Below are 18,615 nucleotides of genomic sequence, written 5' to 3'. Positions count from 1 at the left end.
AGCATTAACTGAGATCTTAACTTGTGGAACAGGTCTTCTCAGCAAGACCTTTGTGACAGCAAAGTGGTTTCATGGTATTCCTGTTGGGGTGCTTGCACAGCAGTTTAGGCAAGCAGCAAATGAGTACCACTATTATTTCCTTCCCCCTGCCCCCAGCCAAAGGGTCATATGTTTGGGCGGGGGGGGGGGTTGTGTTTGTCAGATTAGCAGCTACCATAGCTATTTTGTTAGAATATAATCTCACTAAAAAGTTTGCAAAGAGATAGACATGCTCATGCATGTGCTGTAGGTCCCTGCTTACTCATGGCACTTCTGTCTGAGGAGGTCCATAACGCAGTTCATGCCAAACCTGCCCAGGAGTTCCCCTTTCTGTCCTGGCTTTGTGGGTACAGAAATTGAGGCAATCAGGGTCCAGTGAATGTTGGACAGCTTGTACCTCTTAAGGTGGTGTCTGACTGACACGAAGGCAGCTATGTTGGGGTGCAGCAGAATTTGGCTATGGATGGCGGCGGCGACATGCTGTTGTTTGAGAGCAATATGAGGTTTCATGCAACCGAACCTATTGTGAAGGAAATATAAATTGTTGTGGCTAGATACCCTAAAGGGAGAGGCAGCGTGGTGTGATGATTAAGAGCAGCCAATTCTAATGTGAAGAACTGGGTTTGATTCCCCCCCCCCCCCCCGCTGGGTGAGCTTGGGCCAGTCACAGTTTCTCTCAGAGCTATCTCAGTCCCTGCTACCTCACAAGGTGTCTGTAGGGGAGAGGAAGGGAAGGAGATTGTAAGCTGCTTTGAGACTCTTTAGGGTAGAGAAAAGTTTTCCTTTTCTTCGTCTTCTAAAGCTTGTCTTTGTTTTTAAAAAAGAGAATTGGACATAGGACCTACTCCTGACTGCTGTTTTTGGACTCTCATTGATGATGCTGTGTTTTCACTTCTCTTTGGGATATACGAATGTACAAAGTTGCCCTATGTCAGACCACAGTCAGATCATAACTATCCCAGTATCTACTATTCCAAGCAAATAACTGGAGATGCTGGGGACTGAACCTGGAGTTTTGTGCGTGCAAAGGGGGTGCTCTGTGACTCTGTCTGTCTAGGATATTATCCCATCTGTTGCATGGGGCTGGCTTTCTTTGTTTTATCCAGAAGCAGGCATGTGCCACCTGATTGGTGTCTTTGGGGGCACGGGGGGGGGGGATTCTCCTTCCTTTCCAAAGAACATTTGCCACATCTCTGTGGGGCATCACAGTAAGGCCTGGGCGCAACAAGCAAATGAATTTGGCAGTTGAGTTAGTAGGAGCATGCTAGCTAGCTGAAGGTTCTGGCCCTTCCATTTTCAAAAGAATCATGGTGGACCAGCCTAAACAATTTTACCAATGTCTACAGAAATCAAGGAAAAAACCAGTTCTATGTTCAAAGAACCAGCAGTTAAGAATCCTCCTCTTCTTCTCCTCCAAAGTGCTGATTCATTTTGCCTTTGATAAAATCAAATAACAAATGTGTAATGGGTAACTGAAAAGCAAATTAGTAATATAGCAATAACAACATTAGGAAAATCAAAAACCTAGCAGCAGTTTGACATTTAGAATAGTTTCAGTTAGCAACAGAGGTAATCCTGCTGGGTTAAGTAAGGGTATAATTTAGCAGCGGCTCAGAGATTCAGACCGGGATCCAGGGAGCTTTGTGGCTGAGGGTCTGACTGTATGTTACCTTTCCCATGCATTCGCAGTGCATCTGCACATTTAACCATGTATTGCAAGTTCTCTGCTGGGTACATAATTCCCAGGCACATGGGGGTCCATAAGGAGGAGGAGACTTAAGCCTTCCTGCCCAGTGTCATGTTCTTGAGCTAAAACAGTCCTGGGGAGCTGCTCTTTATCTCTTTTGAGGAAATATATATCTCACTTATCTGTCCATGTGGTTTTACTAACAGGGCAAATAGCAGCTTTGATTTTGATTTGACTGGCCCAGCCAGTCACATGAATTCATAGCTTAATCTTGATTTGGATTATTTGATGTATATGTGGTTTTATTCCCCACCCCTGGTTTAGAAATAGCTAAAAATGTACATGTACTCTGTCACGCCAATGTGAAGGATCCTCTCCTGGAACACATTTAATTGCGACTTTGAAACTGCCAAGCTTGCCTAATACTGTTCTGTCAATGGCATCCATTCATTCTTAGTGATTTTATGAATCGGTGACTCTTTAGAAATGGAAATTTTTCCACGGAAGAATAAGCCACTGGAAATTTTTCTGTCCCACAACTCCAGTAGCTGTTAGTGAAGTTTCATTGACAGATCAAAATATTCAGATTGATTGGTCATCTTAATTCATAGAAAGAAAATGTTGGCTATTTGGAGGTCTTTTTGCATTCAAGTAAAATCAGCTATCAATTAAGATGTTCATAGAAAGAGTGCCCTCTGCTGTTTGGAAGTATCTAAGTCTGGAGGAATGGGATGTGCTCATGCCAGCACTGAAAACTGTGTGTTTTCTTCCTCTGGTTTAAGATTATAGTCTAAATATGGTGTCAGTTTGGATGATTTGGGTATAGAACGTCTCAATTGAGGTCTGACCTAATAAAGGGGTATAATTTTGTTTTTCAGGATCTTATGAATGTGGGATATGTGGGAAGAAATACAAGTATTATAACTGCTTCCAGACCCACGTGCGTGCACACACAGGTATTGGTCATCTACTCTTCACTCTTGCTACTCTCACTCTCTGCCAAATGTTCATTCATATGTTAAGGATTCAGAATGAATCCCAAGAGAAGCTCTTGTTTCTGCTGTCTCTATCAAGTCTGTCTCTGCAATCAGGAGATCGAGAAGCTTACTTTTGTTTTTGTTTTTTAAAAAAAGGAAGCTGAGATTCTTGGAAAACTGAATTCTGTGCCCAATTCCAGTCTGGCATTTCTGGAATGTTTCTGCCACACTCCCTTATTGGCTCTCTCTGTCTTGACACAGTTCTTCTGTAGTTTTTCTATGGCGCTGTGAGTGTCACCCACCAGATAGACCAACATGGCTATTCTATATACTTTTGCATGTCTCCCATGATAAGAGAGCTTGGATGTGTGCTTTCCAACACTTCAGAAAACTTTTTTTTTGTCTGTTAATCATAGAGAAGGGGCTGTGTGCTGCACAGGGAGGTTAGATCCCTTGCTGCTGGAAGTGTCACTGAGTCCATACATTCGGTTGCCTAAATCTCAGGATTATTGGGAGATACTTGCTTTACTGAAAAAGAAGAATTCTTGAGAAGCTGAATTCTGTACCTAGTTCCATATTCTGCACTTTTCCTGCATACATGCAGGAGCATGGCACAGACACAGTTCTGGTCATGAGTTTCTTGTATTTCCCGGGGATGTTGACCTGCTTATTCTGTGGTGTGTGTGGTGCAGAAAGGGGGAAAGGAAGCAAAGTGCAGTTCCTAGGTCTTTGCATAACTGTGTGCCAGTGAGCCTCTAGCTCACAAATAGCTCCGGGTGACTCAAGTTAGGAAGCTAAGCTGCGTGCAATAGGGGAATGCCTTGAGGGCCTTAACCCAATTTGACTTAGAGGAAAATGCTTTCCAGCCTCACATTTCATGCTGGCTATTGTGGGGTGGATGGGTGCATTTTGCCAGGGAGGTTTATGCAACGCACCAGGAGGAATCAGAGGCTGGGATTTTGGGGGCCCACTCTGCCGGAAATGTGCCTTTGAGGCTTGCGATGCAACTTCTAAGCCGGGCTTTCTCTTTGTGCAGACACGGAAGCTGCCTCGGGCGAAGGAGCCTCCCCAGGCAGTAAGTACAAACCTCCTGTATGTGTGTCAGAGAGGGTGGTGGGATCAGAACAGAATGGGGGGAGGGTGAAGTGGAGGGGGCGGGATGACATTTATTGAGTTGAGCTGTTCCATTTTTCTGTCTGCCTACTGACATAATTCATCGGCAGCCTGCACTATGTACAAGGCTCCAGACCTGCTGTCTTGTTTGTTGCACTGTGCACACTGATGGCAGTGCAACAAATGAAGGTGACAGGGTCGCAGGCACAAATGAAACACCCGAGTCCCCTCCCTTGTGTGAGTAGCATCCCTTGCTTTGCTGCTGCCACCCGCCTGACTGGCCTTCCCCTATCGCTGCTGCTGTTTTCGAGTCAGAGGAACCAGGTGGTTGTGATGGTTAAGCATGTTCTCAGTACCTTCACTTGAGTGTGTGCTTTTTTTCTCTTTCTAGGTTTTAAAGGACTCAGACCTTAACAAAATCACCTTTGTGTGCCTGTGTTCTTAGCAAGCAAAGGGGTGGGGGGGAAATATTTCCCTGCTTGCTTAGTTTCTATTTGCATCATATATATATAAAATGACACTTCATTCTCCTGCTTGTGTGAATCTGGTCTTGAAGTACAAAGTATTTAGATTGCTGCAAAATTGTATGTGTAAATACACACAGAATTGGGAGAATGGTAAAAGTGTGCGAATGGGCAACTCCGTTGAGGGGAGCTGAAGTGATCTTGAGAACATGCCATCCAGCTGGGTCAGGAGGAGTGTCCTTCGCATCTCATGCTGTGAGAGATTTCTGACAAGGCCCTGCGTCCAACTGTTCGTTCTCAGATTCCTAGAAATCAAAAAATTGCAAAGGCTTTACAAGTACAGAGAAATGTCCAAAATCTGTGGTTACCAGAATGAGATTTTTAGAGGCCCATGGATTTTCTTGGCTTCACTTTTGACTGATAGTGTATGTCTTTTGGAGATCATTTTACTTCCTCAGCCTATCTTAAGGTGTACCTGGGTAGCATTGTAATAGATTGTGAGGGGAGGGGAAGGCTGGGGGATAACATGTTGGGCATACAACAGCTCTCCATGGTATGTCAGCATGTTTTGGAAAAATTGCAAACTTTCTCTTTGGATTCTCAAGCCATGTCCTGTTTTCCTCCTCACAGACAATTTTCGGTATACATGTGATATCTGTGGGAAGAAGTACAAATACTACAGTTGTTTCCAAGAACACCGAGACCTGCATGCTGTGGATGGTGAGTGTGTTCTCTCTTGTAATTGATCTAGTCACTGCAAGTTGAGAGAAGCTGCAGAACCAGCTTCTGCTTGTTAGTAAGCCCTGTTGCCCTCTCGTTGCTTCAGGGTGAGGGGGTAGCTGTGGTGGGCTTCTTTAAGGCTTCCACCATCACCTACCCCTGCAGTGACTGTGGTTTGGTTGACTTAGATTACAGTAGAAAAGTGCAAATGTCCAGGAGCACCTAAAAGACCAAGAAAATTGGGGCAGGGCAGAAGCTTTTGAGAGTCACTGCTCACTTCTTCAGATTGCAGTCCTGTTCAACAAGGCAGAAGGAAGGGCCATGGCTCAGTGGCTAAAGATGTGCTTTGCAAGTGAAAGGTCCCCAGTTCAATCCCTGCTATCTCTTGTCAAAGGCTCTCAGGTATTGGAAAAGACTTTTCTCTGCCTGAATCTCTGGAAAGCTGCTGTCAGCTAGAGTGAGCAGCAGTGAGATAGATGGATCAATGATTTGATTCATCGTAAGGCAGCTTTTGTATACTTTTCGGCTTGGATATGAACACACACAGCATCAGTTAACAAAAGCTTTGAGGATCTTCCTAGCTTCCTGGGTATTCCAGGATATTTGTCATTTCTCCTGCACTGCCTGGGGAAATGAGAAAGGGAGGGTCTTTGATTAAGTGGTGACCAAGGAGTTCTACAAAGCTTATCATAAAGGATTTTAGTTTCTCTCTCATTTCTTCTTCCCCACCACTTTCAACTATATTTTGTGTTAGATTTTAGTGTGGAAGTGGGCTGCAGAAATCCAGAGAGGGAAGCTGTGATCCTTTGTGCATCTTTGTTTCCACAAAGCACTCAGGAGCCGCCTCTGCAGTTGCAGCCATCATCACAGAAGCCACACTGTGCTGCTTCTCCACCCAGGAGGAGGCCTGTTGCCTTTGGGAGGGGTGGGGGGGGGGGGGAGAAGGGCAAGCCTTAGGGCTCAGCATCATATTCTGGGGAGGGCCTGGCTCTCTGCTGAATACCTGAAACCATGTTGGGGGTTTTTTGGAGGGTAGAATTGGCTGGATAGGGGAGAGGTGATTATGCATCAGCTTCACCCTGATTCTTCCCTGAACTCCCCTTCCCTCAGGAGGCTTCCCATGCCACAGCCAGGAAGAGGAGAGCAGTGCAGAAATAATGGATTAAGCATCCTTTCACTTCTGCTACATCCCCCTTTCCTTCCAAATCATGATTTTTAGGTGCGTGACAGAGACTCAGGTCCCCAGATGTGAGCCCCAGGTCTTACTGTGTATTCCTGCTTGGTACTTTGGCACTTAAAGGCAGTAGCACTTTTTTAAAAAAGAACTGAAATTTACCATGTGGCTGGATGTCACTTTCACCATCATCGCCTGCAGCAATTCTTGCTAAAGGTCAACATCTGTCTCTGAAGGAGCTCTATACAGCCACCGCCACCCCCCCTGTAGTTTGTAGCCCTATGAGGTTCCAGGCGTCTGTTGTTGTAGATTTGTAGGTTTTGGAGAAACCAGGGAAGCGTAATTTGCATCAAGATTGTGCTGGATTAAAGAAGCAGGTGAGGTAACTCCTACCTTGAGGGCCCCTTTCTGGATTGGAATGTGGTTCACACTTGTGTCCGCTAGTTTTAATTGGCATGGGGCAATTTCAGTTGACAGGGCACAGACTTCCATTCTGGCATATCCTTGTACTAGGAAATGAAAGGAAATCTGAAGATAACCTTAACAACACATGATCACTTCTGTGTATTTATTGTATTGTAAACTCTGTCATACTTCTTTCAATATCTTCTCTCCCTCCCCATGCCCCAAATTAATTGTGCAAACAGCGTTAAATTGAATCAATACAAATGCTGGTATCCTTTGCTGGTAACGTGCCAATGTATTCAAATAGAGTCAGTCTGTTCATTAGATAAAAGTATTTTGTGTATAAGCAGTTAATGGGCCTTAGTTTAAACAGGCTTAGAAATGGGAAGGGAAAAATGAGGGGGGGCCCAAGGAGGAGCAAGAGTTAGTTTGTAAAATATCTCTCCCTTTATAGATAAATCACTAGCAGAATTGGTACTAGAGGATGACAGCATGAAAGATTTGAATTAGGAATAAAGAAAGAGGGGAGTTTATTTATAGTTAGAATGGCAGATGAGGACCTGAGACCCAGATTCAAATCCCCACTCTGCCCTGTACATTCACTGGGCCATTCAGTCTCTCTGAGCCTAACGTATCTCACACAGTGGTGGTTGGAAGAACTTAACTAGTGGGATGCCATTATGCGTTTTTAGAGTTTTATTGACTCAACTTCTTGAGATGTCATAATTGGAATTTTATTGGTTTTTGTATTGTTTTATCTGTTGTACATTACCCAGAGCCTGGCCTTGGGCAGGATGGGTGATAAAACTACTACTACTACTACTACTAGTAGTGGTAGTAATAATAGTAGTAATGAGGAACATTGTAATCCACTGTTGATCCCCACTGACGGGAAAATGCAGGGTATGAATATGTATGTAAATAAAGTTCTGGAAGTTAAGGGTACATCGACTTGCACTTGCTTGCCAGTTGTTGTGGCTATGGGGGATCTTGCCAGCCTGTGGCTGCTACTTTTCTCTTCCAGACCCCTACGACCAAACGATCATAGCCAAGGATGAGGTGAAAGAAGAGGAGCCTGAGCCTTTTCAGAAGATTGGTCCAAGTATGACTTACCGAGTTTGCAACTTAAGTAATTAACCAGCTTTCGAAGTATACAGTGTGGGTTTTGTGAGGCCTGGCCTTTGCCACTAGATACTCAGCAAAAGAGTGGTCTGTTGGCTGGGATTTTAGATGCTGTAGCCAAGTGAAGGCTGTGCATTGAATTCCTTGGTGGTGGTGGGATTTAATGTGTCTGGGTGTATGTATCTCTTGTAAACCCCCTACATCTCTTGGCCATGGTGTTCATTGACAGGGGGAAAGGGGGAGCCAGCCTCTGAAATCCAGGTGCCCAAGGAAGTCTGCACCAAACCTCCACAATGTCTGGGAGGCTTGGACATCTCACAGTGTGCTGCAACTATATCTTGCTCCTCCTTACTCTGGTCTCCAGGCTGTTCCCTCCTTCTAAGTTTTTGTCAAAGATGTCCCTTGGAAAATTGGAACTGAAGTAAAGCAAAAGGAGTGGATAATGCAGTCACAAATTTGGATCAGAATTTTGGCAAACAAGAGCTAGCCCTTCTTCATTCATGCAGATTTTCCTGAATTCCCAATTCTGCTGTCTGGGCTAATGAGGGATGGGCATAGTCTTGGGGGCTGAACCATAGCTTAGTGCTCAGGCATCTGTTTTGCGGGCAGAAAGTCCCTGATCCAGTCCTAGCATCTCCAGCTGAAGGATCTCAAGTAGCAGGGTTGAGTAAGACCTTTCTTTATCTGAGATCTTGGAGAATCACTGATAGTCACAAAGGATGCTACTGCATGATTTGTCTAAGTTAATTTCTTATAGTCACATGAGTTAGAGTCAATCAAGGCACCCAGTATCCTTTATCTGACTGCATCTTGGATCATTTGTTTTTCCACCTCCAGAAAAGGGGTTGTCTGCTGCTTGTGGCCAGTTGTTCTTTCTGTGGGAACAGGGAAATTTATTTTGCATCCAAGAATGCCCTGCAGTTGCTCTTGAGTGACTGTAGCATAGATCAAGGACCTGTAAGGCTTGTCTTGTGTGTGTGATCAAGGGCCTGAAAACTCTGCAGATGTGAGCCCACAGATGGTAAAAGAATTTAATAAGTGGGTAGCTAAAGAAAGGCGAGCCAAAATGTTATAAAGTAGAGCAGGGGAAGCCAATACAGGTGGAATTCTGCCACCTCGAAATAGGTCTAGCAGAACATCTCCATTTTACAAACCCTGCAGATGTTAGGTCCTGCAAGGCCCTGATCTCAATTGGGAGAGTGTTCCACCAGGCCAGTGCGCCTGTATGGAGCTGTTCCACCAGGCCAGTGCGCCTGTATGGAGCTTTCATTGACCTTGCGCCCTCTTAGAACTTAATGGCATCAGTTGGTACATGCAGACTGGGTGCAGGGGAAGGATGGGTTTATGAAAGTCTGCACAATGTGATGGGAGTATATAGAGATAACTTTGTCTCCCTTAATATGTGGGGTCAGCCAATGAAAGCTGATGTGCTGTAGATTCAGAACAGAACAAGAGATATATTACTGCACACAATGCCTAACATCCTTTAGGGAACTCACCACCACAAGATGTACTGAAGGGTCACTATCAGACATGGCTTTGATAGACTCCTAGAGGCAGGGGTGGAATTCTGGCAGGAGCTTCTTTGCATATTAGGCCACACACCCCTGATGTAGCCAATCCTCCAAGAGCTTACAAGACTCTTATTTGTAAGTTCTTGAAGGATTGGCTACATCAGGGGTGTGTGGCCTAATATGCAAAGGAGCTCCTGCTAGAATTCCACCTCTGCCTAGAGATTAGGCCCGTCAGTGTCTTTTAGTTGCGATAGGCAACTGGAAACCTCCATATTCATAAAACATCTTGATCTCTCTCTGTGTTCAGAGGCTATGTATCTCTGCTGGGGGGCAGGGGAAAAACTGGGGGAGGCTTTGGCCTCTGTGTCCCAGCTTGTGAGCCTTCTGGGGTATCTGGTTGACCACTGTGGGTAAAGGGATGCTGGAACAGATGGACTTTTTGGTCTGATCCAGTAGGGCTTCTCTTGTGACTGCTCTCCTTTCTCACGGAGTTTTTTTTTTCTTTTTCCTTCCCAGAAACTGGCAACTACACATGTGAATTCTGTGGCAAGCAGTACAAGTACTACACTCCCTACCAGGAGCATGTGGCGCTTCATGCCCCGATCAGTGAGTATCTGGCTGAGATGTGTGATGTCTTGAAGGTTCTGCTCGCTCCCTACAGGAAGGGGGGCTGGATTGTGAGTGGGTGCTCACTCCGTGGCTTCATGGGAGCAAGGGGGGGGTCACTAAGTGGCTGCCACGGATGGGGAAGCAGCAGCCGAGAAAGGGATGACAAGTGAAATTTCCACTGGGAAATGGGGCAACAGCAAGTTTCTGCATTTGGGAGGGGGATAATTTAACAATTGTGCTTCTTTGTATTTATAGACCCAAAAGGGAAGGGCACACACAAAAAAGAGGAAAAGTCAAAACTCCTGAAGCAGCCTCTTTGTGTACAGTGAGACTTAAGGGTGGGTGGAGTCAATGTGGTGTGGTGGTAACTCAAAAACTATTCCTGCTGTTGCAAAAACATTTTCCATGGGATTTTTTTTAATGGATCAGACTTGGTTGTGTAAGGAGAGAAGTTTCCCTTTAAAAAAGCCCCCCTGTGAAAACCATTGAAATGTGTGTGGGAAATTTTTGTCAGATTTCATGCTGTGCACCACAATTGGCTTTTTGTTCTTTCTTTGTATTTTATGCCCCAAAGTCACCTCTTTATTACAAAAGTGACAAATGAAGTTCAGTGTTGATAAGTGTAAGGTGATGCACATTGGGACAAAAAATCCCAGCTTCAAGCATAGGCTAATGTGATCTGAACTTGCTGAGATTGAGAGGGGAAAAGATCTTGGCGTTGTAGCGGATAGCTCAATGGAAGTGTCAACCCAGTGTGCTGCAGTGGTGAAAAAGTTAAACTATATTAGGGAATATTAGGAAAGGGACTGACGGGGAAAGGAAAGGGACTGAAAATAAAACGGCCAATATTGTAATGCCCCTGTATAAAACTATGGTGCAGCGTCATTTTTAATAATGTGTATGGTTCTGGCCATTGTATTTCCAAAAGGACATTTCAGGGCTGGAAAAAGTACAGAGGAGGGACACCAAGATGGCTTGGGGGTTGGAGCACCTTCCCCATGAGGAAAGGCAGAAAAGATTGGAACTTTTCAGTTTAGAAAAGAGATGGTTAATGGAGGGCCATGATAGAGGCTTATAGAATTATGCATGGGGTGGAGAGAGCTGACAAAGTGAAATTTTTCTCCCTCTCCCAAAATCCTAGAACTTAAGGGAATCTAATGAAATTGATAGGCAGTAGGTTTCAAGGGACAAAGGAAATACTACTTTACACAGAGTGATTAAAATGTGAAATTCGCTGTCAGAGGATGTAGTGATGGCCACAGGAATAAACAACTTTAAAAGGGGATTAGATAAATTCATAGAGGATAGGTCTATCAGTGGCTACTAGTCATGGTGACTAAAGGGAACTTCCACATTCAGAGTCACTAATCCTCTGAATTGCAGGCTCAGAAGGCAACATCAGGGAAAGGCCTCAGCCTCTATGTCCTGTTGTTGGCTGTCCAGAGGAACTGATTGGCCACTGTGTGAAACAGGATTCTGGACTAGGTGGACTATTGGTGTATTTATGTTCTTATGGCTCCGGTTTATAGGTTGGATCCTATCAGCTCATCCAGTGGTAAAAGCCCATTTTGCCCAATGAAAAATCTAAGGGCGGGAAGTGTGGGACCAGCATGAGGGGAAAGCCATGTGGAATAGGGGCTGCACTGAGGGGAAAAATTGATCAAGCAGAAAAGCTAGCAGAATCTGACAAACCAGATTTTTTTTGTCCTTGTGGCATCAGCTTCTTTGATACTTGAGATTATTACCCTAAAAAAATTCAGAGTTCCTTAGGATGAAAATTAAAAATAAACCAGTATGTGTTTTTCTATTTACTTACTAACTAACTAACTACATTTATATGCTACCATTCTTCCCAGTTGGGACACAAAATGGCTTACATCATTCTCCCCTTCTCCATTTTCTCCTCACAACTACTCTGTGAGGTAGGCTAGCCTAAGAGAGAGTGACAGGTCCAAGGATTCACAGTAAGCTTCCATGGCAGAGTGTCCCAGATCTTAGTCCAACACACTAACCACTATATCATGCCATGTTTCTTTAGAAAGCCAGTTAGCTATAGAACCCACAAGGGGTCTGGTGGCATTTTAACAACTGATTTCTTGTGACATCAGTTTTCATGGGTTTTCAAGCTCATTTCCTCAGGTGCCATGCAGTGGATCTTTAATCAGCAGACTATGTTTAGGCAGTGAAATCAAAGTATATGATTAATATGCTCTACAATCAATGCATGAAATCAGTAAAAGCAGCAAAAATAGAATGGAATAAAACAGTAGCAAAAAGAACAATAAAACCATTTTAGTCAGTAAAATTAGTGAAAGAGAAGACACAAGGGCACAAATACAATAGATTCCAAGAAATCTGTTAGCTTGTGTGCATCATTAAAGTCAAGGGAGAATGTCAATTTCAGCATAGGCAAAGGAGAGCTAATGTGGTGTAGAGGGTGGTCTAGAGATCCAGGTTCAAAGCTCCACTGGGTGACTTCGGTCCAGTCATGGCCTTTCAGCCTAACCTTACTTTGTAAGGTAGTTGTGAAAATAAGTGGAAGGAAGGGAGAGCTCTATGTGCTTCCCTGTGCTCCTAGGAGGAAGGATGGTATAAAAATATAATGCTTTGTTTCCCAACCAGCCCATAGCATTGCTCAGTCAAGGAGGCCATAGGGTTAAGGTCAGGCAGCTGGGAAAGGGTCAATGCAGATGCTGTCCACAGAATTCAGTAGGCAGGCAGGGGTCTGGCCAGGGAACTAGAAACTGTTCAATGAAGGCACTTTCCAAGCAGGACCATGAATTGGAATTCTGGAGCAGCAAAGGAGCCGTAATGACTCCGAACTTCTTTGTGCTTGAGTGGGACCTACTAACCATGCCAGGGTGTTGAGCTCAACTCTCTTCTCCCCAGTGGGACTGGTCTTGTCTGCATTTTCATTTTCCTTGCTTGTAAATTCCTGTTACTAGTGGTTGATGTACCTGTGTATGTCCGGCATAAAAACTCGCATGAACCAATGTAATATAAAATCAACCACTGGAGAGAGCAAAAGAAATGAAGAACCAGGGGGAGGGCAAGGAACTTACAAGTGAGGAACCCCCTCCCCTAGGTACCCTGGGCTTCCAGATGTGACCCCCTCTCCTCTTTGGTCCCAGCCTTCTGCTTGGGCCTGTCACTGTGCTTGAGATGCTGCAGGGGTTGGTTGAGTTCTCAAGCTCAGTCAGTTTCCAAGATAATCTCCTTCTAGTGGCCTGATGCTCTTGGGGCCAGGGAATCCTCCTCTGATTCTTTACTTTAATGCTGGCAGATAGGAGGATGAAAAAGGCAAGGAGGGACATATAAATGTAGTTTATCATATCTGCACGGTTTCAATAGGCAATAAAATTTAGTAGTTTTAATCTTACATGTTTCCATTTAGTGAACAAGATTGGAAGAGGCAGTGTTGAAATTAGGATTGGTTTTAGCACACAGTTCATCCTATCTGCATCGCAAAAATCCTCCCCCCCCTCCTGTTATGATTGTCTGAGGGAAGAATCCTGAGAGGCCCCTGTCACCCACAGTGTCAGCATGAGGTGGACGGAGTTGAAACCCAGTCGTTTATAATCTTAAATCAAGAGATGGTGGTTGATGGGAAAGAGGGCTTTTTCTGTAGCTGAGTGAGAGAGCACCTGGTTGGCATGCAGAAGGTCCCAGGTTCAAGCCCCAACACCTCCAGCTAAAAGGACCAGGCACCAGTGAGTGATGTTTAAAAAGTCCACCTGAGACCCTGGAGAGCTGCTGACAGCCTAAATAGACCTCAGTGGACCAGTGGTCTGATTCAATATAAGGCATTCTCATGAGTTCAACAAGTTATTCTCTTGAGTGTATGGCTGGGGCTGATTGTTTACCAGACCAGCATCAGGTATAGGCTGTCCTCCCCCAGAATTAACTCTCCCATTTTTGATTATCATCCTGTGCAACTTGCAGTGAAACCCATGCTGGTTAAGCAGCATATAGAGATCGTTCCTTTTGCAAACTGGGGCTTCCCTGTTCCCTTAAAAGTAGGGTTGCCAACCTTCAGGTGGCACCTGGGGATCTCCCCACTGTTCCAGTTGATTTTCAGATGATCAAGATCAGTTCCCCTGGAGAAAATGGCTGCTTTGGGAGGTGGACTCTATGGCATTATACCCTGCTGAGGTCCTTCCCATCCCCAAACCTTCCCCTCCCCAGGCTCCAGCCCCCAAAATCTCCAGGTATTTCCCAACCCAGAGCCACAGGGGTGGTTTGCATGTTTGTTCCTGTTGGATGAATGAAACCTTTTCTAATGCTGTCACCATCTTTATTGGCATATTCAGTCTCAAGTGGAATTGGATGTTCCCTCTAATGTACAAAGCAATACAGAGGGGGTTTCACCGTAGAGATGCCGAGGCCTAGAGCAACACCCTTTTGCACCCATACTGAATCAAGGCCAGTGGCAGCTTTGACCTTCTGCTGGAAACTTAAGTTGAGATGTCATTTTTGTCTTTACCTGTTTGTATGGGAAACAGTACCTTTGGTGTTTTGTTTGATCTGTGTGAAGTTTGCAGGAAGGATGGGTTGAAAAAGCTAAGTAGAAGAGGTTGCATTGGCTTACCAGGACTGTATGGAGAGGCATATATAGGTGTTGTCTTGTTTGAGTGACATTTTTTGTCTTTAGGGAGTTCTAGAGATGGCTAGTCAAGTGCTCAGGTATGCTTTGTCTTCAGCTCTTGCCATTGGGATTTGAGTCTGCATACAGAAGTAAACATTTCTCTTGGAAACATTGGGAAGGGCCTTGAAGAAGAAAAGCAGGTCTGGGGGGCCTTGTTTGTTGTTGTTTTTTAATGTCCTGGTTTCCTGTCAGTCTTGAACTCTCTTCTCCCTTAAGAATGCTAATAGGAGTAGTCTTTTAAGTTTAATTTCTGTAAAGCTGTTGTGATATTCTGACTCTCGACTTCATGGGCCTTTGTTGTTCATGGGCCATCGTAACACAAGTGGCTCTGCTTTGTATGACAGTATAAGGTGAGGTTTCTCCAGGACATTTTTCTGTGATTTGTGTGTGAGAGTGTGTGTTGGGGTGTGGGAGGGGGGGTGGAGAGTCCAGCACAGCCGGAGAAGTGCCACCCACAGTGTCCAGGCAAAGTCTCAAGCAGTTCTTAAGGCTGAATTCCTCTGAAGAAGACCAGTCTGGGGTTGTATCAAAGGGGGAGGGATGGAACCATATCTGGGTGTAAGTAATATCAAAACATTATGTTGGAGAATGCTCATTGGTTTGAGCATTAAAATCCTGTTTGGATCCCATATGTGGATCCAGAAGTGAAGATTCCACCAATTAGTTCTGGGACTGTCTGGATGCAAAGCAGCTGTCCTGCCAGGGAGCTATGGTCACAAACTGGTTCACAAACCTTTGATTGTGATTAATTTTGGCCACACACCTCCATGAACTTTTAAGGCAGCTTGTGAAGGTTCACGGGGAGCAAAAAGTTTAAACCTCTGTGTGACAAACAGCAATATGCATGCTAAGGACCACTGAGTGACAGCCGATAGAACTCACTCTGATTGGTGGACTGATTTAAACTGTCAAAGGAGAGTGACAGGCAGTTGAAAAAATCAGTTACAGAACTGAAGAGAGTTGAAGACTGACTGGAGCAGAGGTCTTTTGGAGATGCTCTTGAGAGTGTGACAAATGTCACAAGGCATAGAGTCTAATGCAGAGCCCATGAAGTGGGGTTTTAAATCTTAAAGTGTGAGAGACTACTCTAAGAAATGAAGAACAGTCCCTGTATTTGTCAATCATATAAGCATATCTTGGACAGGGGTGAGGGAGGGGAAGCCCCTTTATGAAGTTTAGTGTCCAAAAGGGGGAAAATACTGAAGGGCGGGCAGATCAGGCTTTGGAAATGGGATTTTAAGGCGGTAGAGAAAGGTCCTCAAAAGGAGCCAAACGCCCAGGTTACTACTAGTCTGATTGGGCAAATAGTAACAATCATGCCACCAGGAGAAGGTCTAGTGCAGAGACCTTGTCTTATACCCATAGGAACAAAGCTTAGCACATCCAAGTTTGTGTGAAATTGTGAAATGAAAACATTAACCAGAAATATAGTCCAGTCATAAAAAGTTAAACCAGTGACGTCTGTGAAACCTTGAAAGTTAAGTAACTTTAAGGGAAACACTATCATGTAAAGTCAGTTACCTCAACAGATGTTTTGTGTGCAAGTTTAACTGTCAGCCTACTTCTGTTCAATCCTATGTATATACCAATACCCTTCCCTTGTAGTTTGTTTTAATAAACCAACTTTTGTTTAATCCATCCCTATGCTTATTGAGCCATTTTCTGAAAGGTAAACAGAAACAGTTGACAGAGTGATTGATTTCAGCGGAGTGCCAGTTAAATCGGTCACACCCATCGCATAATTGGCAGCAGCGGTCGGGATTCAAAATTCCACTTTGTCATATTATGCTTTCTCCTCCTTTCAAAAGCAGGCTGCTCCTCACTGCTCAGCTGTTTAGATCAGAAATAGCTGAGCGGGGGCAACCTGTTCCCGTAGCTCAGCTGTTTTGGGCTCTAAGCAGGTGAGCCTGCTCCCCTGGTTGAGCTGTTTAAAGGGCCTTCTTGGGTTCAGCTCCAAGGCTTTTAAACCAAATAGCTGAGTGGCACTATTTGAACTGCTGCTTCCTGCAGAAAGCAGGAGTCATTAACACATAAGACCCAATTCAGTTTGCGAACCAACCTCCTTAATCCCCCCCCCCCTCCAAACACCAACTTGCTTATCCATTTACAAGGCTAACTCCAGAAGCTCTCGCAAGGTCTTAATTTGATGTGCTTTGGAAAGTTTAACCCTGTCTACATCCAGGCCTCATTTTGGGCAGGAGCTCACAGGAGCAAAGCTCCAGAACCTCTAAATGTTATTGTGTTCTTTGTTCCTCTCCCCCCTCCCCCTCAAAAAAAATTTCTTATTTATTTATTTCTATTTGTTTCCCACCCTCCCGGTGAACAGGCTAAGGGCAGCTGCTGCGTTCAAACCCCTGTGAGAATTTTGCTGAACTCTTAAGATTTGACAAACTTTCTAATATTTTCCACCCACAAAAAATGGGAAAATAAGAAAAACATATAAAGCAGAGAGATTACTTTCTGGTGCCAGGCCAAAATGTTGCTATTTACCCAGGCTTTTAATTAGGGGGAGAAAAGTGGTGTATAAATGATGCAGATATATAAATCACGTTGGGTGGGTTCCCCTGAAGAGGCAGCATAAAAATTCCCTGGATAAATAAATTAGGCCTTCCTCAGCTGGTTGAACTCAATTTATACAGGACCTAAAAGTATGCATGGTTGTGAAAAGTATTTGTATGACATCTGTAGGAGAATTTCATCTCTGCATCCCTCCCCTGCTTTTTGAAGGCTAGGTCAAGGTAGGCCTGTTATTTTCAACACTAGGGAGCATTGTTATGTGAGAAAAGATGCCTCATGGATGTAGCCAACATGCCTTTCAGTTTGCTCAGAGATTACAATTCAGCACACCTCACATCCGGCTAGCGTTTTTGCAGATACCCAGAGGTCCTGAATGTATGGAGTGTGCTGGATGTGGAAGGCGGGGAATCTTGGTTGGATGTAGCCTTGTAGGCTGAGTGGGGAACTCTAGTGTGTTGGGTGGTTTCAGAAATGTTTACAGTTGTATAAGGAGGCATGCCCCAGAACATGGAGGGATTTGGAAAGTGTACATCTTAGCAGGTGGGCACAGATTCTGGGAATTGATTTGTCTGTCCCGGCACTAGTTTTGAGTGTTCATATCCAGAATATTCTCGATCTCCACTCTTCGTGGCAGTGAAGACAGAAGCGAGTCCGTCAGGCAAAAAAACGCCGGCTTCCATTATCCGCTGCTCCACCCTCTTCCACCGCACTCCCTCCAGTGTCCCGCCGGCATCCCAGTCCCAGATGTTCCGTGCTCCAAATTCTGGATCCCCAGGAAGCAAAGCCACCACAGGTACCAGTTCCACTTTCTACTGTCAGCTGCTCTCAGTTGCATGGCTGCCGTCACCCGCTCCATCCCACCCAGGCTAGTAGGGTGGCTATTTCATCACTAAAGCTTGGGAGGGAGTGACCCCTCCTCCCGGAAAAAAAATCATATGACGTATTAAAATAAGTAAGAAGCTGGTAAATTCCTTTTCTGACCAAAGTATAACAGAACTTGTAAATGAAACTTCTAAAAAAAGATTTTAAATTAGATTCTTCTATCATTGCCCACTCACCCCCCACTTGATGCAAGAGAGAGACTGGTGCAAAGGTGGTGTCAACAATTCCAGCCTGACTCTTGTTCAATGAAGTGAATGAGGATTTTAAGATCAAAGTGTTAGTAGTAAAGCCAAGTGCTTCTGTGCACGGGAAGCAAAGTGGTGTATGGCCTATAAACTATGCTTAAGGCTGGGGAGGGGCATGAGGTAAGCCCAGCCTTCAAATAATGGTCACAAGAGACCCTGCATTGGGTGTCCTCTTTCACAACCATAAGAAGAATGAAGTGGGAACAGTGGTACATGGAAACAAGAATTAAGTCTGAGATGCAGTGCTCATGGACCTGGTTTGTCAGAAACTAGACACTGAACCTTCTGCAGCTTAGAGGGTGTGTGTATGTATGTGCGCTTGAGTGTATGTGGCCATTAAGTCTCTTTGGTTCATGTTGGTGTTTCTATGTGGGCTGGGGTGAAAACTCTTTGGTAGTATATTCACAATGAGGATAAATTTTAAGTACTTTTGCTGGTGATTCAAGTCCTTTTCCTTAAAAAAAAAGTTTAAATACTCATTAAAATGATGTAAAGGCTCCCC

At 44.5% G+C, this 18,615-nt stretch overlaps 1 protein-coding gene across 17 annotated transcripts in view; it reads left to right on the top strand.

Annotated features, from left to right (window-relative positions):
• The window catches only part of ZNF618 (zinc finger protein 618), a 140,368-nt gene that overhangs the window by 102,958 nt on the left and 18,795 nt on the right, over nt 1–18,615 (top strand). For 9 of the 17 annotated variants that reach the window (XM_060251517.1, XM_060251505.1, XM_060251522.1 and 6 more), the window contains 6 exons: nt 2,605–2,682; nt 3,740–3,778; nt 4,911–5,000; nt 7,604–7,708; nt 9,732–9,821; nt 17,591–17,779. In XM_060251517.1, coding sequence (XP_060107500.1) covers nt 2,605–2,682; nt 3,740–3,778; nt 4,911–5,000; nt 7,604–7,708; nt 9,732–9,821; nt 17,591–17,779 — 591 coding nt within the window. The remainder of the gene's footprint in view (nt 1–2,604; nt 2,683–3,739; nt 3,779–4,910; nt 5,001–7,603; nt 7,709–9,731; nt 9,822–17,590; nt 17,780–18,615) is intronic. The other 8 variants (XM_060251507.1, XM_060251509.1, XM_060251523.1 and 5 more) reach the window with 4 other exon arrangements.

Source organism: Heteronotia binoei, chromosome 12 (genome assembly GCF_032191835.1).
Source record: "Heteronotia binoei isolate CCM8104 ecotype False Entrance Well chromosome 12, APGP_CSIRO_Hbin_v1, whole genome shotgun sequence".
Classification (NCBI taxonomy): domain Eukaryota; kingdom Metazoa; phylum Chordata; class Lepidosauria; order Squamata; family Gekkonidae; genus Heteronotia; species Heteronotia binoei.
This window is presented reverse-complemented; position numbering and strand designations above follow the sequence as displayed.